This window comes from Pristiophorus japonicus, chromosome 15 (genome assembly GCF_044704955.1).
Source record: "Pristiophorus japonicus isolate sPriJap1 chromosome 15, sPriJap1.hap1, whole genome shotgun sequence".
In the NCBI taxonomy this organism is placed as follows: Eukaryota; Metazoa; Chordata; class Chondrichthyes; family Pristiophoridae; genus Pristiophorus; species Pristiophorus japonicus.
Window position 1 is genome coordinate 12,879,757 of NC_091991.1, and position 25,065 is coordinate 12,904,821.

The window sequence follows — 25,065 nt, forward strand, 5'->3', positions numbered from 1 at the left end:
GAGGGAATTTGTCATATTTGTCAAACCTTTATAAAATTAAAAAATATTGTATATTTAAATCTTGAATCTGCATAAGGCTCCCTTTGAATGTCTCTTTTTATAAAGTATAGTGGTCTCCATGCTAGAAGCAACTTCACTGCATCTTATAATTTCTGTTTCTTTCATTCTCCCTTCTGAAAGCTAACTTTATTCATTGCGACTGCAATCTAGGTGAAAGTTTCATAGTTGCAATCAAAAGCCTAAATGCTGTGGGGAAACAAAGGTGAATTGATTATTGTGGAAGTCCTTGAATGTATTGTTGCTCCGTGAATCTGGTGGGGGACACAGTTGGACTTTGAGCTGACCTTTCAACTCCTAAGACCACCACCTTTCACCTCTGGAACATTGCCCACTTGTGCCGTATCTCAATGCCTCTGCTGCCGAAATCTTCACCTGTCTCACTGCCGCGAGTATTGGTGTCTTACGATGCTCAGCATGTGGAGCCCCCCTGCCTTCATCTTCACAAACTTCGGTTAATCCAGAGCTCTACAACACGAGTCCTCTCCCCCACTGAAATCACCTCTATCCTCACCAGCCCTCCTCATACTCCTTGTGCCCAGCAATCATTTTCATATATGCTGGAAATACACAGCAGGTCAGACAGCATCTGTAGAGAGACAGAGTTAACGTTTCAGGTCGATTACCTTCTCTCCTGCCTTTCACCCTATCACAGACCTTCTCTTGTCCTCCCTTCCCCTGCCTTTGTACTTGCTTAAAACCTGTTGCATCTCTAACTTGTTCCAGTTCTGATGAAAGATCGTCAACCTGAAACGTTAATTCTGTTTCTCGCTCCAACAAATGCTACCTGACCTGACTATTTCCAGCATTTTCTGGTGTTATTTCAGATTTCCAGCATCCGCAGGGTTTTTCTTTCATGTATGCTGGATTTGTTTTCAAATCATGGCTTCGCCCAACCTATTTGATTGATCTTCACAAACTCTACATCCCAGCCTGCACCCTTCATTCCTCTGATTCAGGATTATTACTCATTTTCTCATCCAGTTGGCCATCAAATTACCAGCCAATTTAATTCAATTTTACAACTTGCTAAGGTCCAATACCACAACCACTAGGCTATCGTATCCACTCCCTTCACCCCACTGCAGCTCCACAGTGGCTGAGGTCTGAATTTGCCCTGCTTATTTCATGTAGCACGCTTGCATCTGTCGGGCAGATTGTCCCATCAACCTGGGATTTTAAACCCAGGTCCTGGAGGAAGAAAAACGTTTTCTTTTACAGGAAATATTTATAAGTTGGTATTTGTTATCGGGCAGGTATGTCGTTTTGCATAACTCATGTAGCCTAGCAATTTACTGGGATCTATTTGTGTGCTAGGTTTTAATAGATGGGAACAGTTTACATTTTTCACACATTCTAGAGGATCCTGTTGTTTTGGGAATCTTAACACCATTCACCAAAATCATGTGTAAATTTCCTGACATCTATTCTGATTAAATGTTAACAGTTCTACTGACACAAGATACCCCTGGGAACTAAAGTATACCATTGTCTAAACCCGTCTAGAATAAAGCATGTATGGAGATCAGCAAGTTCACGTCTTTGCCTCCAAAACCACCATCTGGGCATCAGAATTCACTCGATGATGAAAGTGCAGCCTCTAAGAAGGCGAGAGCTTCGTTTGGCCGTGGCTTCTTCAAGATCAAAGGTGGCAAACGGACAGCTAGTGCACCTAACCTGGGTAAGCAAGCAGTAATGGATCAAAAAGTCTTCATTTGGTGTGTATACATTTTTATTATTAGTTCTTGTGATGTGGGTGACGCTGTCAAGGCAGTATTTATTGCCCATCCCCAGTTGCCCTAAGGGTATTAAGGGTCAACCACAGAGTCTGGGACTCGAGTCACATGGAGGCCAGACTGGTAGAGGTGGACATCGGTGAACCAGTTGCATTTTTTCCTTAATCTGGCCACTTCGAGTCTTTTCCTGGTGCCAGCCCACATATTACAGATTTATTGAATTAACTTTCACAATTTGGCAAGTTGGGATTTGAACTCCAAACTTCTGGGTTGCTAGTTCCATAGCAGAATCACAAAGGAACTGTATTGGTAGTATTTGAATTAAAGGCATAGTTGGGCCGGTTGGTACCTAGTTAGTCTCGCCTTGGTATATAAAAGCTGCCTCATTAAATAAACAAATTTGTTTTATACTTTAAAAAAAATATTTTTCTATAGATCTTTACCTATAGCTGATCATTTGAAGCTAGGGAATGCAACGCAATATGTAAAATAACTGAACGTGCATCATTCATTTCGATCCCTAAACTAAGCTCTTTCAGGTGTCCACTTTTATTAAAATGAGCCCTCCCGCCTATGATGCCTATGATGATGAAAATGAGCCCTCCAGCAATGACTTGAAATTCTGTCTGATAAATGTGTGTGCATTTACATTTTACTTTTCCCTCTTGTCTGCAATCTACCGAAGTAACTGGATTTGGGTTCATGTGGCTGACTTGTCCTGCGTAATGTTCAGAAAGCCCATTAAAATAGTAGTCAAATGGACACTTTGGGCGATTTATTGGTCTATCGAGAACTCTTCACTGTTGTACAGAACTAGGCGTGGGTTTTAATTCTGACACAAAACTGCTCCAGTCTATCCAAGTGCATTGTCCTTGCACTATTTTAAATACTTGTTTTGTTATTTAGACAAAAATATAGAAACTTTCTTACTATTTACAAAATGTGAATTGTTGTCTTCCATTTAACTCTGACTATACAGTGAGAGTGCAGTCGCTAGTTGTACACGTGAAATGGTTATAGCTGACCATGGTGGTGCTTTTATGGAATACATATTTAAATGATTGAGTTATACAAAACTTAGCAATTTACTTAACATAGCCTAAACAGAAGGGAGATTCTTTCAGTCCTGCCAATAACCTTACCTGCCTACAACATTGTTCCCCTTTAAAAAAAATTAAGCATCAATGCTTGACTTTCTGTGGCTCAACGTTTTTTAATGTTGTGAACTTTTCCTGACCTTTCTGATTGGAGTGGTTTGTATGTGTAAATTGATCTGTACTTTACCTTGTTATTCCGCATATTCTGTGCCGCTGTGCTGTCCACGATCATACACATTTTCTGGATGGCTGAAGATCGCAGTCGGAGTGCAAGTGCACCAATGCTAGGTATAGTATAGCTGCATGTTTGACTGCACCAATGCCTTGCTATGGACATATCCTCCAGCTGTTTACTACTTTACATGCTCAGCAGAGCTAATAGAAATGAGAGCTAAGCTTAAACTAAAACAAATCTTAGAGCATTTAGTCAATACAACATGAGCCTTTAAACTGCAAAGCCTGCCTCTAGCTTTGAACAGAATGCCTTTAGGTGGCATGAACAGATATTTCTGATTATATAACCAGCATTACTTTTAACTCTTCATTCAGCATTAGTGTATTTTTCCATACTCCATTTACTCACCACCTGATCATGGGCTTGCTGGATTTGAGGGTGCTAATCCTGGGGAGCTTTGCTTTCTCAGTTTAGGTCAAAAGTGAATTGCAGTGCAAGTGTGACTGGTAGTAACCAAAAGGGCGAGAGAATAATAATTTGCATTTATAAAGCACCTTTAACATAGAAAAACAGCCCCAATCAATGTTCCCGCTATGCCGCGCAGCCCAGGACTGGCTTTTTAAATATGAAATTTCACGCATGTGCAAAACTTTGGGCCATGCAGACAGTTAAAAGGAGGAACATTGGTCTCAGTCCCCTTAATTTTCTCTGAAATTGGTTTGGGCATCACTCTGCAGTGACAAAACTTGGATATTAAATCACCTAGACCCTGAAGTGTGATTACAGTCTAACAGCCTTGTGTGTTTATTTTAAATCCGATTTTTACCACGGTGCATGATAAATAACATAACCAATGTTCTCTCTCCTGGATACTGTAGTTCATTAGGACTAATCACTGTCAATTCAGGATAGATCAGAAAAATAACTTATTTATTAATTCCTGGGATGTGGGCATTGTCGGCAAGGCCAGCATTTATTGCCCATCCCTAATTGCTCATGAGAAGGTGATGGTGAGCCGCCGCCTTGAACCGTTACAGTCGGTGTGGTGAAGGTGCTCCCACAGTGCTGTTAGTTAAGGGGTTCCAGGATTTTGACCCAGTAGCGATGCAGGAACAGCGGTATATTTCCATGTCAGGATGGTGTGTGACTTGGAGTTGGCAGTGTTCCCATGCGCCTGCTAACAAAAGTTAGCAACGTGGCTAGTTGAATATAACCTCTAGACTTAACTATTCCAATGCTATCCTGGCCGGCCTCCCATCTATAAGCTTGAACTCATCCAAAACTCTGCTGCCCCGTGTCCTAACTCGCACCAAGTCCCGTTCACCCATCACCCCTGTACTCGCTGACCTACATTGGCTCCCGGTCCAGCAACACCTCGATTTTAAAATTGTGTTAGAATCCCTCCATGGCCTCTCCCCTCCCTATCTCTGTGACCTCCTCCAGCCCTACAACACCCTCGAGATCTCCTCCAATTTTGGCCTCTTGCGCATCCCTGATTTTAATCGCTCCACCGTTGGTGAGCGTGCCTTCAGCTGTCTGACCCTAAGCTCTGGAATTCCCTCCCTAAATCTATCTGCCTCTCTACCTTTTGTTTAAGACCCTCCTTAAAACCTTTGAACAAGCTTTTGGTCACTTGTCCTAATATCTCCTATGTGGCTCACGTCAAATTTTATTTGATGATTACTCCTGTGAAATGCCTTGGGATGTTTTACAATGTTAAAGGCGATATATGAATGCAAGTTGTTGTCGTACATGGGTTCCTACTCACCAGGTAATAGCTTTCATGTAAAAGCGTAATTGATTCAATGAGGTTTCATGGATAATATTACGGTCAAACAAAGATGGCTTCCTCGGGCTGTCACTGGAGCAAAGCCCCTCACCAAATATTTTGCTTAGATTAATTATCTAACGTTAAAATGCAGTATGGATCTGTTCTGATGTTTCCTTTAAATCTGGGTTCATTTCATAAACCGTATTAAGATCAGGCAAGTAGCCCTTTTGAATTTTCCGCGAAGTATTGTAGGTATACATGTATATTGGCTCTCCTCCTACTTGCAAACACACTGATGCTTCAGCTCGAAGAGACGCCATTGTGTCCCGATCCAGAGCGTGGGAGAGGAACGCGTGAGTGGCATCATATCATAAAGCTACTGTGCCACCGTGTTTTCCTGATCAACCTGGGCTTGCTGCCATGTGATCTGCTTCCATACTCAAAATGCCCATGGCTGGGAGCTTGCAGGGAAACTGCAGAGACCCATATTCTACATGCGGGAAATCTGAAATAAAAACAAAAAAAAAATGCTGGAAACACTCAGCAGGTCAGGCAGCATCTGTGGAGAGAGAAACTGAGTTCACGTTTCAGGTCGGTGACTTTCCGTCAGAACACATATTTTGTAACAGTGTGTTGGAGAACTGTCCGTCACTTAATTAGTTTGAAAACTAAACCTTTTCTTGAAGGAGTGAGGAAACTTTTGTTGTATGAATTATCCTTCCATCACATTTAAATTTCAGCTATATGAGGAACGTTTGTCAAATGAACAATGTATTTAAGGAGCAAGTGTTTGTTCCAAAGCTACTGTGGCTCTGCTGAGGATGCTAAACATCATAAATGGTAACACAGCTGACCCCAGTCCATAACAGTAAGGCATTTGCAGAGACAACTTCTGATACTATAGATAGAAAATCATTCAGAAGTTGATGGTTTAAGTGAACTGAATTTTTAATTTGCAAAAGAAATGACCCAAACAAGCATTCTTCACCCATCTGAATGAAAAATGTACTGTACTTCAATAATTTACAATAAGCATTAAGGTGTGAGATGATTTATAGTTTAATGTAATATTTTAAGATGGGCCCCCTTATTCCCACATAGCCCTGACACTATCATTTCCACTACCACATTCTCGGTATTTCCAAGGATAGGCGCATAAAGATGTTTCATTCACTGCTTGGGCTTGGCTCCCAGTGCTCCCTATTACTCACTGAGAAAAGGCCAAGTGGCTAAGTCCCATGTTTGTGCCAAGCATCAGAAGATGGCAGCTCCAATTTCAAAGTCCGCCGCTTTATGGTAAGTTTTGTTTTTAATGTTATTCACACAGTCGTGTCATTTAAATATGTATTTGAGGATAAGACCATTGAGTTGGGCTTAACTCTGGAACCTTCCTTTTATGTTAATTGGTGCCACAGATTTTGACCTCGTTTCCCCAAGGAATTTTCTTTGTTTGTAAACAAAAGTCCATTTTATTGAATTGGTTGGGGGGGGAAAACATTAACTTTATTCTATTTCCTTTTTAAAAAATGTAGCCGAGACAGAGAAAGAATCTGAGCACGTGGATGTTGCTGGTCTCCCACTGCGTTCAGCAGAGCTCGACGGATGTCAGCTGTTCCCAACCTCTCCGGAATCCAAAAAAAAATCAAAAGGAATCAAAAAATTATTTGGCAAGTAAGTGGTTTCTTTTTAAATTAAACTTTTGACGTGCAAAATGATTGGGGTAATTGGGAGTTTTTAATGGGGGGAACGGAAGAAGTGAGAAACGTTTTAATAATTTTATTAACGAAACTCCTTCATTCTTTTGCACTAATTGCCTCGAGCTTGTTTGCAGCTCACAGCTGATGCTGACTGCACTGCTACTTGCATTTTCAAAATAGCACCGCAGAGTTACCTCACCTAGGATCTTAAGTATTTATGCTCACTCCCGCGATTTAATTTCCAGACGATGACAGATCCAATGGATATGTAATTTACTTCAAAGCTGCTAGTGTTCTTGGCTCTGAGACCTGGTATGTTGTTGTGGGCCGATGGAAAGTAGCGCATTGCTCAGCCGTGTCTTTCTCTGCACAATGCAGCTGCCATGTGTTATAGTAAACTGAAATATGTCAAGTTATTGCTCAGCAAAGTGAAACTTGCCCCAGCTTTGACATTGGACTTGAGACATAATTGGTGTCGAAGTGATGGTTTTGTCTTCCAAGAGCGATCAGATTGGAAGGAAAAGGGGATTACAGAGCCTAGGACATCAACAGCTGGTTGCCTTGATATAGTGCCTTTACATAGGGAAAAAAACCTCGAGACCCTTCACACAGGCGTAATCAGAAAATAGGGATGGCAAACGAAAGAGGAGATATTGGTAGGGTAACCAAAGATGGTCTTAAAGGAGAGTGAAGTGGAGAGGCAGAGAGATTTAGAAAAGGAATTCCAAAGTGTCTGGCCCAGAAAGCTGAAGGCATGGCCACCAATGGTGGGGCAGAGGATGAGCAGAAGTTTACAAGTGTTTACAGCACAGAAACAGGCCATTTGTCCCATTAACGAACAGTTTGTGGTGGGTTGAGGATGGGAGGCGGGGCAGGAGAGCATTGGAATAGTCGAGACTGGGGGCGATCAATACATGGATGTGTTCCAGCTGCAGATAAGCTTAGGCAGGGGCAGAGACGGGCGCTACTTCGGAGCTGGAAGTTTTTTACTGATGGTGAGGATATGCGTTCAGAAGCTCAGCACGGGGTCAGATAGCATGCCGAGATTGCGAACGGCTTGGTTTATTTTGAGACCGTGGCCAGGCAGGGAGATGGGATCTTTCTGCAACTTCATAGTTTAAATCTCTCCAATCAGCTTCAGGAGCTGGAATCGGTAGCAAGGGTACAGAGTTTGTGGCAGGGGCCGAAAATTATGGATTTGGTCTTCCCAATATTTATCTGAAGGGGCAGCATTTGGGTGAGGGGGAGGCCAAGGAAAGATCATTGAGGTCTCTGAAGGTTCTGGTGTGGGAACTGGAAGAGAAGCCATTACTGGAGACACTCTGGTAAGAGTGGAATCAACGGGGGGCATCCCCATTGAGCTGGTCAGCGGAGGGAAAACATTGGAGGAGGATCTGGCCAATCGTATTGAACGGCTGAAGGATGTTCATGTCTTCGGTTAGGGCCGTTTCTGTGGTAGGAACAGGAACCTGATTAGAGAGATTCAAATGTGTAACTGAGCACAGATTTGGGAGCTCGGAACACATTCGAGAACATTGGAGATAGGGTGGCAGTTTGCTGGGACAGTGGGGTTGAGGGTTTCTTTTTAGGAGGTGGGTGATGAGAGTGGTTTTGATGGGGAGGGGAGCAGTACCTGAGAAGAGGGAACCCACATACTGTATCAGTTAATATGAAACTAGAGAGCGAAGTGAGTTTGGGCAATGGCAGGGGAGAAGCCGACCAGTTGTTTTTGTTCTCCAGGATGCTCCTGGAATAGTAGCTGGTTTTAGTGCAAGCAGAATGAGGTCGGTAACCTTGATGTGGTCCAGTCAGATCTGATGATGGATGGCTAAACCAATTGTTCGCCAAATAGGCTCAAGTCTGCACACCTTGGGCTTGAGGGAGCAAATGTGGGGGCCATACGGATGAGAGAGAGTAAAGATTTTGCTGGGGGCAAGGGCATCAAAGATAGATGTGAGAGAGCTGGTGAGCAGATCGATGGCTACAGAACTGTTGTGACGAATGGAAGGCCAAAGGCTGCGCAGTTGGAAAGTGGAGTTGTAAGTGATATGGGGAAGCATTTTTTCCAGGAATGGACACCGCGGGAAGTGGCATTGGACAGGCGGTAGGGGACTGCGTGTGGTGAGCAATTCAAGGAAGCAGTTGGAGATTATCAGGTCGAGGGAGTGGTCGTGAATATAGAAACATAGAAAATAGGTGCACACTGTGGGAGGAATGCGGAGAGGGGAAGTGATTATTGCTCTGCTGGCAGAGTCCATGGTGGTAGAGGGACTTCGGGTAGCATCAATTGAATTCTTCCGTTTGGGTTTTTGTTAACAGGCTTAAAAGAAGCCAGTCAACCACCTTTAATCCTGATGACATGACTGATGCGGATTTCAAGAGAGGTGGAACCAGAGGCACGTCGGGTCCTAAGCTCGGCTGGTCCCGGGATCTGCAGCACACTAAAACGTACGGTACAGTTTGAAATGTAAACACTAACTTAATGTATGTTGAGATCCTTATGGATGTGTATTTTACCCTGTTCTCAGACTTATTTAAGAACATAAGAATTAGGAGCAGGAGTAGGCAACACGGCCCCTCGAGCCTGCTCCACCATTCAATAAGATCATGGCTGATCATCGACCTTAACTCCACTTTCCCACCCGATCTCCATATCCCTTGATTCCCCTCGACTCCAAAAATCTATCGATCTCAGCCTTGAATATATTCAGAGACTCAGCATCCACACCCCTTGGGGGCAGAAAATTCCAAAGATTCACAACCCTCTGAGTGAAGAAATTCCTCCTCATCTCGGTCTTAAATGGCCGATCCCTTATGCTGAGACTATGCCCCCTAGTTCTAGACTCTCTAGCCACGGGAAATACCCTCTCGGCATCTACCCTGTCAATCCCCCTCAGAATCTTGTATGTCTCAATGAGATCACCTCTCATTCTTCTAAACTCCAGAGTATAGGCCCGATCTACCCAATCTCTTATTTCTACCATTCAATGTAGCTGTGCAATAAAGTGGCATAGAAATTTTGTATTGAGATTGATCTTTTACGAGATGCGTGAAAATTATTGTGAATCTTCATTTATTGTTTATTTGTGTCCATTAAAAGAAGTCTCAATGGCCCATGTCATGGGATTGTCATGACCAGTCTCCAAGCTCTGAATTCCAACCCTGGCCCTTCCCTCTTCTCCCCCAACTCTTTCCTACTGACCTCCGTGTATTAGATAGTTCCAATAGTTTATTTGTTCCACAACTGTGGAGCGAGCTCTGACACAGCAAACCGTTACCCAGTCACTGCACCTCCCTGCACGTCCTGACCATGGCCTGCTCACACTCTCCCATTGCAATCTCCATGTGCCTGTCTTTCTCTCCTTTCCCAGTGGAGATTAGCAACACAGCTGGAAATGCAGTAGTGAGGGGGGGATATAATAGAGAGGCTGATATGATGCTTTGCAGTCTGGACCAACAGTCCTGGATTTTTTTGTTGCTCGGATAAGGGACACGTATAGACTGAAAAACTTTGCCTGGTCTATTGAAATTTTCAAGATTGGGATTGATAGATTTTTGTTGCGTGAAGGAATCACGGGATATGGACCAACTGTGGGTAAATGGAGTTGCGGTACAGATCAGTTGTGATCTAATTGAATGGTGGAACGGGCTCAAGGGACTGAAATTCCTGCTCCCGTTCCTGTATTCAAATGGTTAACGTTTGATTGCCTGACTGTTGAAGAGAATTCATGTTCTTCCTATGCAGTGCGTAGGAAAAAACTGGAGAGCTGGAAGCAATTATTTTACTTAGTAATACTAACAGAAACACGGCTACAAATTGGTCAAGAATGGAAAATTATTATATCTGGAAATAATATATTTAGCAGGAGTGGAAAAGAGGAGCAGGGTGGCAGTATTGGTGAAGGAGGGAATACGTGCTGTAGAGAGGGGTGATGGAGACGGGAAAGTGGTACCAAATCAATATATAGGCAGCTCGCGATTATCCGCACACGGATGCAACGGGAAACCGTTGTAATGGCATTTAAAATTCCGTGTGTGTGTGTGAGACGTCACTTTGAAACTCTGATGTTCCTTTCGAATGTTGCCTGTTGAGCCTTGCGTTTAAGCGCTCTGCCTTGCCTCAGCTCCCGCTGCTGCTCACACACAGGTCCATTGCCTCTCATAATTCATTAAAATACCACGAACAGTTACAGGAAGTAATCAACAAGCCTAATGGTCTTTAGATCTAGAGGACTAGAATTCAAGGATTAGAAGATACGCTACAGCTGTTGGTTAGAGCACACCTGCAGTACTGTGAGCATTAACTGTAATGTCAACTCGCTCTAATGGAGAAATCGTTTACCCGGCATAGCCCAATCCCCGAGGGACCCGGACAATCGAGAGTTGCCTGTAGTTGGAACTCAAAGATAAATAATGGCCTGTTTCCGTGTTATACCTTCTGTATATATCTCCCAAGTATAGAAACGGGGAAACCATGAGTTAGGATGGGATAGCAGCAACAAGACAACTACAGGATTTTCTTTATTCCATCTGTACGAAACCTGGTTTCTAAGATTAAGCGATATGGTCATTGAAGCAGAATTTTGCATTCTAAATGTATCTGATCACTAATCTGAAGCGTAAAAACAATTTCTGTGCAGGGATCTGGACGCTCCGTTTGCAAAGTGGAGTCGGGAGCAGGTGTGTAACTGGCTGCACGACCAAGGACTGGGTATATATGTGGGAGGTTCCAAATCATGGATCGCTTCGGGGCAGACTTTGCTACACGCATCTCAGCAGGACCTGGAGAGGGTGAGTCCCATTACAACAACTTTCAGTTATAGGGCCGTTAAAGTAGGGAAATGTCCCAAGGCACGTCACAGGAGTGTAATCGGGCAAAAATTGGCACCGGCCCAACAGAAGCAGATAGTGGGACAGGTGACTAAGTCAAAGAGAGAGGTTTTAAAGAGGGTCTTAAAGGAGGAGAGAGAGGTGGAGAGGTTTAAAGGGGGAATTCCAGAGCTTAGGGTCTAGGTAGCTGAAGGCACGGCCACCAATGGGGCAAAGGGAATGGGCCACCTTGCTTCTGGATGAGCGGTGTTCTAAACAACAAAGTGTATTCAAAATGAATTTAACACTATGATGAGTCAGTTCATTTTTAACACCTAATATGAACACCTTTTATATAAACTGTAAACAGGGTGGCTCATTAGTTCTGTCAGTAGAGCCAAGGATGAACTCAGTTGGTTTTTCACCTGTGCCTGTTAGTTGTATTCACCAAGCCTGACTGGCATCACAACTCCTTGTCTGTGTTGTTCAATGAGATGCCCCATCTCCTGGGGAGTGCAGAACATAAGTGGCAGGGCTACATGTCTGTCTCCTGACAGTTGACTGAAGAAAGTCCGCAGGTCGGATTGTGTTTCCATTCTGACAGCTGATGCCAATACTGAGGCCGCGTCAGCTGTCAGCAAGCTGTCTGCACGGGCTAATTCTTAATTGCTTTTCACTTTCAGTCCACAACTTGGAGCATGTAACCGGTGTCTGGAAAGTCCAATATTGTTCTTCCTCTCTATTTAACCCTTTATTAATTTTTCAATATAATTGCCTGAAACGTGCAGTAGGGAGGACAGTGCACTGGTAACGTTTACCGTTACTCCGCCTTTGAAACTGACTGTAACTTCGGGATTTGACGCATGCCTGAAGTTGCGGTCTATCATTGACGGCTGCAAAACTATACGCACGCGCGCTCTAACATTTTTTGAAGTTAGAATTTACTCACTTCCTTGTTCGCTGTCTGAGAATTCTGCATTTTGATTGACTGCTCAGACAGCTTGTTTGCACTTTACTTCGTTGATTGGAATTGAATGTTGGAAAACGCGAAGTTCTCGACGCGGGGATCGGATCGCGAGACCCTTGTGCGAAGTCTACTTCAGGGCCAGCGACGAACGCCTTTGCTTCGCTACTGACCGCAGATTCCAGGCCATTCGATCTATTTCCAACAACATAGCATTGGCATACCCAGCACAGTAAGGTGTTTCCCAAAGAATAGTGTACATTGTTGTGAAAGGTCTTCCTATGGAAACGTTCCAATTCAATGCCTATTGCATTAAATGAATAGCGATTGATCAAGTTCCTGGAGGATCAGCTCATTCTTTGACCAACCTGTTTGTATAGGAACTTGGGGTCAAGCATCCTCTGCACAGAAAGAAGTTGCAGTTAGCTCTGCAAGCATTTGGCTCTGAAGAGGAAGATAACAAAGGAAAGCTGGACTACAATTGGGTCACAAGTGAGTAGCATGATGTTTCTCGCTGCTTTGCAAAGACCCGTGGGCCAACCGTTGCAGTTAGTTCAGGGACTGAGACTGTCACTTAAGTGTATTTATTGCAGTTGGGATATGTCCTGTTGGTTCTGGGCCAGCTTGGGTGAAGTGGTGGCTAATGGGCATAACATGGCAGGGAAGGGAAGACTTAACTGAATCTGAAAGCATTTCTGAAATCCAGAAAATTAATTAGAGAATATTGTGGAGGAGAAGGCTGCCTGACTGGAAATGTTGGATAAAGGAAAAAGGTTTTGGGAGGGAGAAATCCCCTTGAAGATCGTGCTGTTTCCTTTCAAAATAAGTCTTTTATATTTGGTGTGTTGAGTAACGTAAATCTATTTGTGGTTGAATATACCTGCACTGATTAACACTGGGGGCTGATCCTCTAATAATATAATCCTCTAATAATAGATTTTGAAAAACTGTAAATGAGAATTCAAACGTTGGCACAGTTGCTCTCCAGCTCACCTCCACGCCCTTGTACTCAACAACCTGTAATGTGACGGTGATGTTAATTGTTCCCTGATTAATAAAGTACTCCCCCAGTGGGTCCATTCCTCTGTGGCTGTATTTATTTGAAAAGGATGCCGACGTTTTGAAGCTCTTACACCAGACTACGTGCAGTTAATTTATTGCACATTTTGAAACCTGAATTAATTAAAATTGAGTTTTAAGGGCCTTTGTTGACGTCCAAACGCTCTTGTGTTGCATCATTCTACTGAAAGCCCCACATATATCCTTAACTAGCAATCTTGGAAAGATGTATTGCACATTTTTTGAAGGTACAAACATTTTGCAATACAGTTTCTTTAGCATCGAAGCAGTAAGTATAACAATATATCTGCTTTAGGATGGCTGGACGATATTGGATTACCCCAGTACAAGACTCAGTTTGATGAAGGAAGAGTCGATGGGCGAATGCTCCACTATATGACTGTGGTAAGTAAATTCTTAGTTTTAAATGCGAGTGTTTGTGGTACATTTATTTTTAACTGTGAGTTAATTGATTTTAATATACATCAGAATTAGATTTGTAACTGCATGTCCCTGTTCTCCCAGTGGCTTTAACAAGGGTAATATGATACACCGAGTATTTAAGCTTACTTTGGCTAACTGTCTTTGCCCAGAACAATTCCTTCAATTCCCATCAAGATGAAAAAGTCTTCCAGCGAGGACAAGTGACAGGACCCTTGGGAGGGCAAAAAAATATATCTTGAAAACCGAGGTTATAATGAGGTTACACCGAAGGATGAAAGTGGTGTCTGATACTGCATGGTACCAATATAGTGCAGCAAGTCAGTAACTGGCTGCCAGTTTCCCAGGCTGATATTTCTCATTAAATGTATTGTCTCCAGACATTGGCAAAAATGTTAGAGCAGCAGATGAAACGATGAACCTTTTCCAGCTGCCCCAGGTGTTGGATCATGGCCAGCGATGATTGGCCCAGTTATATTGTAACAACTCGCATGGAGAGGGAGAGGGAGGGAAGGGGAGAAAGACTGGCAAATCAAATCAACAACTGCTGTCTTAGAAAATTCCATTCTAAAATGTCGTGGTTAAACTTTGCATGTTTAAGAAACAAAGGTGCAAGAAGTTTTCAAGTAAACCATGTTTAACACGAATTTGAAGTTGTATATTGCAAGCAATTTTATGTTTGCCTAAAATTCAGTTTCTTTGAAATGACGAACTGGATTTAAATCTTGGATTCTATGCAGTGCCTGTATTCATGTGATTCGTGCTGATATTTTTTTACCCTGGTGTCCTGTTGCGCTGATTTGAGAAAGTAAAGATGTTGTTTGCTGTACATTTGACTGGCTTTCAGCCATTAAAAAGCTGCCCCTTTGAAATCGCATCTGGCTTGGGCCTGGAACAGCCTGCTGCTGAGTCTGAGTCTCACTGTTATTGCAGTTATCATTCACTCTAAACACTATCCCTTGAAATCTTGCCAAGGGAAACGTTACGGATATTCTGCTTCAAGCTAGTTCGTGCCATACTGTGGGCACATCATTCTAACCTCGGCTGGTCTCAAAAGATACATTGAGTGTTTCACAGAAGAGTTAAATATCCGTTGAACTAACAAAGTAAATATTTCTAATCCTGCTGTTGTTTGAAAGCTATATTTTGTCAAATCCCTTTTACTTTTCCTGTGGCCCAATTACTTTTTTATCTGCTCGCTTTTACTATTGCCGTTCAATTTGCCTCTCCTCGTTTAAATACGCTTTTTAAAAAAAAATAACTTACTGAAACATTTAAAGTGAATAAAAGCAAGACGGAACTTGCTTTAAAAAAGCACCTTATTCCATCCTCGAGACATCCTAAAGCACGTCAGCCACTGCATTACTTCACAGCAGTCACTGTTACACAGACTAATGAAGTACAACGGCATAGTATTTCTGGTGGAGGTTGTGGGAGGAATATTGCAGGACACCAGGAGTAACTCTGTGCCTTTCTTTGAATAAGTGTCATGGGATCTCTTAGTCACCTGAGCAGCCAGACAAGGCCTTGCTTTGATGGAAGGACAGCACCTCCAACCATATAGCAATGTATTGTACTGCACTGACGTGTCAGCCTGGATTGTGTGTTCCGGGGCTTGCACCCAAGGCCTTCTGAGGCAACAGGGAAATGAGCCACACTGATATTTTATCGAAGAGAAGGTAAAGGAAAGAAACAGCAATCTGAAAGAGTGGTTATAGTAGCAGGAGCCTGAAACTTCAGGGCAAGAGCAATCCCCTAAAGATAGAGTAGGAATGCTTTGCGACAAATGCTGCTAGGTCAGTGTGTAATGGCGAAAGCACTGTGTATCTTCACAAATTGCATTGATGTATCCGTGATGTAGTTAGCATTTACATCCAGCACATTTTCAGTGTGTTGCAGTGTGAGGGTCTGCTGCGGTTACAGCTTTCATGTGTTCAAGTTGCTGTTTTTCTGGTTCTCTGCTTTTATAGGATGATCTGTTGTCCCTGAAAGTTGGAAGTGTTCTCCATCACCTCAGCATCAAGCGAGCAATTCAAGTTCTCAGAATAAATAACTTTGAAGCAAATTGTCTGCGTAGAAGGCCATCTGATGAGGTACAAGTAACGTTTGCTATGGGTGAATATTGGGACGATGGGTGCCACAGATCTTTGGAGCATGAACGTGCGTGACCTAGGAGCACGGAGACTCTGGTTTGAATCCTCCTTCCCCCTGCTGTAGGGCGGTGTTGCATGAAGGCTAGGCACCCCTGACCATGGCATAGCTGGTGAGAGAATCGGAAGGAGGTAACCACGCAATATTCTCATGCACCTCCTTACAGCTGGCCGAGTGTAATTTGACAAGAACCTTGGGAGCAGGTTGCCCAGGGAAGTAATGGGGAAAATCGAGGGATGGATGTATTCACTTCAACTTTTTTGCTTCTGGTGCCATTGTTCATTCTCTCTTCTAACAGGCTCCGGTCCAGCCCCGGAGCTTGAGCCAGCCCCGGGGCTAAGTCGCCGGGTACTGCTAATGTCACTCTCGCTCTGAGTTAAGCTGAGTCCCCAGGGCAACGACTGCAACAAACATCATTGTTCTCCAAATTGAATTAATCTTTATTTTAGCAGCATTCTCAAGTGATTGCATTAACCTAATTTGTTATCTCCCGTAAACTGTAAGGGGATTATGAGCACCTTAGTTGATGCTGAACTATGAATGCAATTGAGGTGTGTATCTAGAACAAAAAACCTTGCATTTATGTAGCGTCTTTCACAACCTCTGGATGTCCCAAAGTACTGTTGAAGCGAGTTCGCTGTTACACCGTAGTGAGACGCAGACTGCTATCCTGGATTTCAGTCTGTGTAATGTCTGAAAATTGTGAGGAAGCACAATTTGAATCATGTACAATTTTTGATCTCTTAGAATAACATCACCCCAGCTGAAGTCTCCCAATGGACAAATCACCGAGTGATGGAATGGCTACGATCAGCAGACCTGGCAGAATACGCACCCAATCTGCGAGGTAGTGGGGTGCACGGTGGATTGATGGTGAGAGAATAATGGGCAGACATTTATACCGTTATATAATAGCTACAATTACCTTGGCTGAGTTAAACGCCTCTTGGTAATAATGTTACATAGGGGGAAAATTCAGTTGGTTGGTGCCTCCCATTAGCGCTTGCAGCTGGCGTTAACGGGGCCCTGATGCAGTAGCGCCGGGGCGAGGTGAATCCAGTGGCTCATGGCAACTCCAGACCTCCCCCCCCCCCCCCCCATTGCGTTGCCGGCATGAGGTACCGCCGGGGACTTCGACACCAGGCAGATTGTGACATCAGTGCGCAGACAATGCAATGCTCACTGGGCGCCCGATCTGCCAAATTCATTATAGACACTTACCTTTGCGCTTCGACCAGACAGGGAGAGGAGGCGCACAGCTGCGGGGCTCCGGATCCAGGGACGTTATTTAAAGGCATCCGCATTAATCACTGACAGTTGTCAGGGCAGGTTAGTTTCTGTCGTCTCTTGTCAGTTTCAGCTAGTGGATGAGTGTGCATGTGTAATTTCAAGGGTTTTTTTTTAATCAGCAGTCTTCTGGCAAGTGCAAAGTGGTTACATTTATTGTTCGAAGATTCAAACTGCCAAACTTGGCAACATTTACTGGGGGTTGTACTGGCATGCCACCTCGCCCTCCAGGATCTACAGTGGGGGAGGGGGGAGTGTCGGCAGCCAGAAATGCGGGAACATGTGCGCAGAGGGATGAGGAGGGACATCAGGATTCCCTCACTAGGATGACTTAAACCCCGATCCCTTTTGCTCACCACGTGCCCATCATGCCATCGGTGTCACGCCATCCTGGGCCCAAAGGTGAAATGAGGGAGACCACAAAATATTGCAAACTCCATTAATAAATTTATGCATAAACATATCACATCCATTCTAATAACTAATGAAAATTGTACCTGCCATAGTTGAATAGCTGCTATTGTGTGAAAGGCGTGAGATGTGGGTGTGAGTGTTGGTGGGTAGAGATTGGTGGTGGGTGAGTGCTGGGAGTGTGGTGCATTGAGTAGTGTGTGAAGCTTGATGTACAGATGGTAGTATGTAGCATTTGTTGAAGCATTCAATCACCCTGACCACCCGACTGAGGTGAACCTGCTATGAGCACACATGTTTCAGTACTTCGCCTCCTTCTTGCTGAGGCAGCTGCACAGCCAGCAATGCTGAGACTGAGTTGCTGCAGTATCAATGAAGCTCCCCTTTAAGTACTGAGAAAAGCCTGTGGCAATGATGGGTTGAGAATAGACTGCACCCGATATTGGGCCACCCTTTGAGTGTAACGCCACTGAGCTAGGCCTTTAAGACTTGATTTAGCGCCCCAGTCACTTCTTTGAATCGTGAGAATGAATGTTGTGTGCGCCTGGTGCTAATTCTCAACTTTTCTAATGATTATAGCCCATTCCTGGGCTATAATGAATTTAGATCCCGTAGTGCATAACTAGCATCACTATTAGACTGTCTATTAGAGCCTGAATAAAATGAGTGACAAAGTGGAGTGCAGGTTGGATGCTGGGTAGTCCCTTGCTGCCTGTGTTACCTAAGCTACCGTTTGGAATGACTGCACCTGACACTTTGCTGTTACCGGAGGAGGTGGAATGCACAATAAAATATATATTATTTTTTTTAACAAGCAAAATACTGCTAATGCTGGAAATCAGAAATAAAAACAGAAAATGCTGGAAACACTCAACGCGGTTTCTCTCTCTACATACGCTAACGCTTCAGGTTGATGACCTTCCATCAGAACTGGAACATGTTCGAGATTAGCAGCTTTTAAGCAAGTGCAGAGTCTGGGAAAAGAGGGGTTGGACAAGGGAGCCTTTCTGATCTTATCTTTCCTTTCTCTTTTCCCCCCCACCCGAACCCAACAACCTGGCTCGGTACTTGCTTTTAAAAGCTGTTCATTTTTTTTTAATTTCTATCGTTTTTACACACCTGGATGTAGCATTGTGACAGTTGCCTAAACGCTGGCTGCCGATGTCCTGGTAACTGCTGCTGCCAGTACAGCCTATAGTAAAGTGGTAGCTATTTGTTCCTACTGCGCATATCCATATTGGTGGCAGAACTTGGTGCAAAATATGCTATCTCCAGTAGAAACCCAAATACAGCAGCAGGTCTGTTCATGGTTTGAATGCCTCGAACTGTGCACTTGGGTTTCTGAAACTTCGATGGGATCCTGTATATATTGTGCACCTCAGCCCTAGCTGGCTGAGAGGTGCACAATGTGGTGAACTTGGAAATAAGCAGTCTTGGTAAAGGATGGGTCTTGGCTGATAATGGATAGTACATTATAATTGTAATAACAGCTTGCCCTGTATCTTCAGGTACTGGAACCTCGGTTTAACGTGGAAACACTTGCGATGCTGCTGAACATCCCCCCCAACAAGACACTACTTAGACGTCACTTAGCCACTCACTTTAATTTGCTGGTTGGTCCTGATGCACAACAGCAGAAGCGAGAGACTGTGGAATCCCCAGACTATGCTCTTCTTACAGCCACTGCCAAAGTAAAGGTGGGTAAAAACACTTTGGTGCAAAGACTCCACTGTTGGTACTCTCCCTGCTCTGTTATTGGCACTCTCGTCGTGTCTGTCGCAAACTGCTAAAACCAACATTTAAAAATCTCACCTGGGTATATTCAGCAAGCAGATTGAAGCCTGATGCTTTGCATTGCAAGCACAGAAACATTCTGCCACTGCCAGATTATTCGAACTTTCCTTGAGAAGTGGAACGTCTCATCCTTGTATCGTTCTCGTGAATCTGTGCAGTGCCACAGTTCCATTATCCTTCCTGTGATGAGGTGCCCGGAACTAATACAAATGTAGCTGGAACAAATAAATTGCCTGCCAATTTAGCCACTGCCCAAACTTTCTCTTTCTAAAATGTATCCAATGTCTTAAATGAGGAAAAAAGTGAAGATTAGAAGAAAAAGATGACGACAGGGAGGGAAAGAAGAAGCAGAGATTGCATGCTTAGTGTTCATTTTAACCAAACAACGCCCAAAGTTCAATAGTTAATCTTTTGTTAACTTCTAAACTTGGAACTCTTGATACAATTTTGTTCCCTGATGTTCACTACCACAGAAGAAAGATCCTACACTCTAAACCTAGCCAAAGTTCAGTAAAGCCCCTACCAATTGTTTATTGGCCACCGTTAATTGATTGGATGATTTAATATTCAGCTCGGAAGGCTCAATCAAATCTAATACACTTGTAGAAATGTTGTTTTTCTGAGTTTAATTTTGCTATAACATGCCTCTGTGCCTTACAATGGAAGAACACATTCTGATTAGGACAACCCATTTCCATTTCATTTCCCTAGCCTTCCCAGTCATTGGCCCTGAACCATAGGAACAGGAGGAGGCCATTCAGACCCTCAATCCTGCTCCGCCATTCACGGCTGATCTGTACCTTAACTCTATCTACTCGCCTTGGTTCCGTAGCCCTTAATATCTTTACCTAACAAAATATCAATCTCCGTTTTGAAATTTTCCATTGACCTAGCCTCTACTAAGATGTGAATTGGTTCTAGTTTGAACTATGTACCCTGGTGTGAAGCAAGACTGAGGGCAAAGAATATCAAATTGGATTGTTTACACTGGTTTGATTTAAATTAGTTTGCAGCAGTAATTGATGTGATGAGATGAGGAATCATACTATTGTGTATGTCGGCACTTTTAGTAATGACTCCACAAGGCAGGGTATGATACTTAAACTCTGCAGACCTGCAGTCCTTTATTTGCAGCTCCTGAGTGCTGACAACAAGCTGTGTGTTCCTTTTTATACTGGGTTACCCTTAGGTCTCCAGAAGCAGTACCCTCTGGTGTACAAGCAAGGTGTGTACAGTGTAAAGGTACATTCAGTGTTGCATAACAGTGGTACAGACATCACACATCACACAGGCATGTATACACAACACATACAATCAGAGAATCTTACAGCACAGGAGCAGACCATTCGGCCTGTCGGGCCTGTGCCGGCTCGTTGAAAGAGCAGTCGGGCTCAGTCCCACCTCCCCGCTTTTTGTCGGTAACCGTGTAAGTTCCTCATCCTTAAGCACCCGTCCAACTCCCTTTTTAAAATTATTGATGGAATCAACTTCCGCCTCCAGACCCCGACAACTCTGAGCAAAATAAGTTCTCCACATCTCCCCTCTGGATCTTTTCAGTGATTTTAAATCTGTGACCTCTGGTTATTGACCCACTCGCCACAGGAAATAGTTTTTGCTCTCTATCATCCTGAAACCCTCTATTAGGTCACCTCTTAACCTTCTCTGTTCTAAGAAGGATTTGGCTTCAGTTTATTTATACTGAGTTTTGATTGAAAGTTCAGTGCTATAAATACAAGATCCACTAACGATCTATAATTTTTCAAGCACTCTGATTTGGACACACTCCTCTTTTTACAGCCAAAGAAGCTGGCCTTCAGCAACTTCGGAAGCTTGAGGAAGCGGAAACAGGACGAGGAAGAATACATTTGCCCAATGGAATTGGGGCTCCCAGCGGGAACTGGCTTCAGGCAAGGAAATAAACAGGGGCGAGGGATCGAACTGAGGGTATACAACGAGGAAGACCTGGACAGGATAGAACAGGTAAAGGTGGCCAGGTGCAGACTAATGGTTACATCATGTGAATGGTCCAAAGGTTTTCAAGCTTTTCTAATAGATGTCATTTACACGTAGCTGTACACAGTATCAGCAGCAAAGCTGCACGCTTTTCTCTCTCGCTGTACAGCTCGTCTCCCAGTTGCTCCGCAGAATCTTGTCACTTTGTCCAGAATCTCCAATGAGAGAACTATTACTTGCTAAACTCGGATTGTTGAAACATGCTTTGGGCAGTTGTCATTCTGTCCTGCTAGCACCTCCTGATTTTTTTTCCCCCAAGCCTTTCTGTGCTCCTAACAACCACCTTCTGGTTTGTGAAGCAGGCCCAGCCCATCTGAACTCCTCGAGTCTCGTCGCTGAGAGCATGCAGAAATCAAGCGCAGGCAAACCAGGCTCCCCGCCCACCCTTCCCCTCAACCACTGTCTGTCCCACCTGTGACAAGAGACTGATTCTTGTATTGGACTGTACAGTCACCTAAGAACTCATGCTAAGAGTGGAAGCCAGTCTTCCTTGATTCCGAGGGACTGCCGATGATGATGGTTTCTGCACACTTCCATAGTCTCCAATGCAGGTGACTAAATCATGCCAAGAATGATTGAGGAATACGGGCCAAATGGGACTGGGTGAACTCGTGGTGGACTGATTATAAAAGACTGTATGCTCATCAAAGTGTTTTACTGAAGATGCTACAAATTGAAGCATGTTTATTTTTTAGATGGATGACTCTGAAGGAACTGTGAGGCAAATTGGAGCATTCTCTGAGGGGATCAATAATCTAACAGTGAGTATGGCATTGAATAGCTATCGGCAGCAATAAACTGATTCAAAAATTAAACATCCACCTGCAAAATGAATAACCAGGCAGTTTGTTTTGTAAATATAAACCTTTCCAAACATGCTGTGTTAATTTTCGGGATTTTGCTTCCTCATTTTATGCCTCAATGTTTTCCTGTTCTTTCTGTTTGAAGCACATGTTGAAAGAGGACGAGCTGTTTAAAGATTTGAGCGCTGGCTCCCCTTGCACCAGCATGACCGACGAGGATTCAAACGTGTGATTGTGAAGTGAGGCCCAACACCTTGAATATGGAGAAAACTTTAAACACTTCTCCGACCAACACTGCAAACTGAAATTCCTGCACTAAATACATTTGTAACACGTGACCTTATAGTGAAAGCAAATACACTACACCAAATGTTCAAATATTTATTCTATTTTGGAGTTGGAAAGATCTGGTATCTACATTTTTTTGGGGGGAAAAAAATCAACGTGTTCATAGAATCGTTTGACTGGTGTTCTATTAGAGAAAAGTAAATTTCAAATTTAAAAAATGAATTTTATTTCAGGCCAGAGATGCCAATAATTTATCTTTTTGTAGAGTTGTTGAGAATGGTTCAGGGCAGTATTAAAAACCAGCTTTCGTTCCATTTTCATCAAGACTTTGAGGAACTTTTAATAATGAGAGGCATATAAAGAGAGAAAAGTGCCCAGTGTCCCAAGCACTGAACGCACTCCTGTAGTCTGCCCTTCCCTCCATCCCCAGCAAATGGGTGCAGCTACTGCAATAGGTCTTAGTTACCAGAATGAAGCAATATTTCTAGAATGCCTTAAATAACCAAAAATACTGCCATTTTAATTAACATCACTTATTTTACATCAACTTTGCCTTGTTCTGCCACAACATGAATTTTGTACTTTTTTGTAATTTTTTTTCTAAAAGGCAGATAAAAGGAGTATTTTGTAACGAGCAACTTTTGAACGAGGTTACTAACTAGTGCAATGATTTGTATGGATGTAGGGATTGCATACCAGCTGGTTACTGGCCTAATCCACGTAGAATTTATCAAGTGTTTCTGAAAACGGTATGAGATTTGAAGTACTGTAATTCCTGTTTTGTAACCTGAAGCGCAGTTGTAACTTGGGACATCTTAGCAGAAGGTGTTCTGTCTGGATGGAACAATGTTCCTTTTAAGTGTCGGGACATTTTAAATGGTACAATTCATATTGTAGGAATTACGGCCATTTGTTGACTGGAAGGGTTAGGGGAGAGGTCATGTTATTGATCAGTGTGGACCCTGTTTAACTGGTTTATGCAATTTGATGGCTCGCATTTCGTTACATAATGTGTACATCAGTACCACACAATCGGCTTGGATGGCATTGAGTTGTGTGGAAATTACGTAATAATATAACGTTAAGAAGGCTCTAGCTCAGGATTGGTGTAGCATTGAGTATCAGCACTCAAACTGTCAGTAGAATGGACTGGGATTCTGGCTAATCTATTTCTCTAAATCAATACTGTAGATTACTTCCTCGTTCTGCAATTAGAAATGCAATCACCTGAAACATGAAATCCTGAGCAGAGACCTTTAGAGAATCATGGATATTAAAAGTGTGCCCTTTCTACCAAGCAATTTGTGATTGTTCTGTATTGCATAATGCATCAATTGTAATATGCTTAATTATCTATGTACTTTACAAATACCTATTTTAGCCAAAAACTATTGTTCATATTTTAAAAATTAAATATGCTCCTTATTTAAACACGTGTCAAAAAAAAACCCTAATCTTTATTAGCTGCATCCATTCTCCTGACCATATCACTCAAGTACCCGCACACTATAAATGTATTTTTCTACGTGAGTGCTTTTTTTAAAAAAACAAAAATGGTATTGGTGTCAGGAGGAAAACTCATTTTTGGGGTAACTTACTGGCAGTCAGGAAATTTGAGGAGCAAGGCACCTTCAACACGTTATCAGAATCACTGTTAACTGACTGACTCTGGAATCTGTCGCCCCATGTCCCATCTGGCGTTTCATCTGCTTTTTATTCGTTTATTTATTTCACATTGATGATGACGCCATTATTCTGCCATATTTTTATGTTGAGGTTTGTTTGTGCAATGTTTTTGTGGCATATTTATGTATTTTTAGTACATGAACTCTCATCAAGTGTTCCACAGGATGTTAAACATTTATTTGAGAGCGAAGCCCTTTCACTGGACATTGTGGTTCCAAAGTGTTAAAACTGTGAATCTCTTATACCAGCCTCCGAGAACATCAGGAACTCGTTTTAATGTCTCTGTGAAATTTCTCTCTACTCCGACCTTAACATAAAACTCTGACCTGTTTGCTTGTTGCATTATGGACATTGTAACAAATACATCCAGAAAAGGGAGATTGGAACAGATAGTGTGTGTGCCACAGATACCTGCTGCCCACATCGTCCTCTGGAAGGGAATTTTGTCTCTTTTGGAAGCAATAAATCCTTACACTAATTACAGTGTAATTATAACTATAATGTGCATTATATATACACATTGCTCTGTTGTTTATACGTTTCAATGTTAAAAAATAAAGTATTGCATAATATATCCACCGTGTGTGTGAAAGGTTTTGGTTTGAATTGCAAATAATTCACGAAGGTCCTTAATTGTGGAAAGGGTGTGTGGGGGGGCTAATGATTTCTGAGTAGACCCAGCTTTGATCACCAATTCTAGGAAATGACTTATTTCAGGACAGTCAGTATTGTGCAGCCAAGAAACCCAAATTCCTTCCCATGACACTACAGAAATATTCCAGGTATTGCTTGCATTGCAGTCTGCAGAAGAACTTTGATCAGTCCT

General features: G+C 43.0%; 1 protein-coding gene across 10 annotated transcripts in view; it reads left to right on the plus strand.

Moving 5' to 3' along the window:
* The window catches only part of ppfibp1b (PPFIA binding protein 1b), a 110,745-nt gene extending 85,932 nt beyond the window's left edge, over positions 1–24,813 (plus strand). For 7 of the 10 annotated variants that reach the window (XM_070900155.1, XM_070900156.1, XM_070900157.1 and 4 more), the window contains 13 exons: positions 1,564–1,738; positions 3,146–3,178; positions 6,369–6,507; positions 8,853–8,981; positions 11,174–11,324; positions 12,687–12,798; positions 13,682–13,770; positions 15,777–15,899; positions 16,705–16,830; positions 19,164–19,352; positions 21,247–21,429; positions 22,158–22,223; positions 22,411–24,813. In XM_070900155.1, coding sequence (XP_070756256.1) covers positions 1,564–1,738; positions 3,146–3,178; positions 6,369–6,507; positions 8,853–8,981; positions 11,174–11,324; positions 12,687–12,798; positions 13,682–13,770; positions 15,777–15,899; positions 16,705–16,830; positions 19,164–19,352; positions 21,247–21,429; positions 22,158–22,223; positions 22,411–22,497 — 1,602 coding nt within the window. In that variant the 3' untranslated portion in view covers positions 22,498–24,813. The remainder of the gene's footprint in view (positions 1–1,563; positions 1,739–3,145; positions 3,179–6,368; positions 6,508–8,852; positions 8,982–11,173; positions 11,325–12,686; positions 12,799–13,681; positions 13,771–15,776; positions 15,900–16,704; positions 16,831–19,163; positions 19,353–21,246; positions 21,430–22,157; positions 22,224–22,410) is intronic. The other 3 variants (XM_070900158.1, XM_070900163.1, XM_070900164.1) reach the window with 1 other exon arrangement.
* The last annotated feature ends 252 nt before the right edge of the window (positions 24,814–25,065 follow it).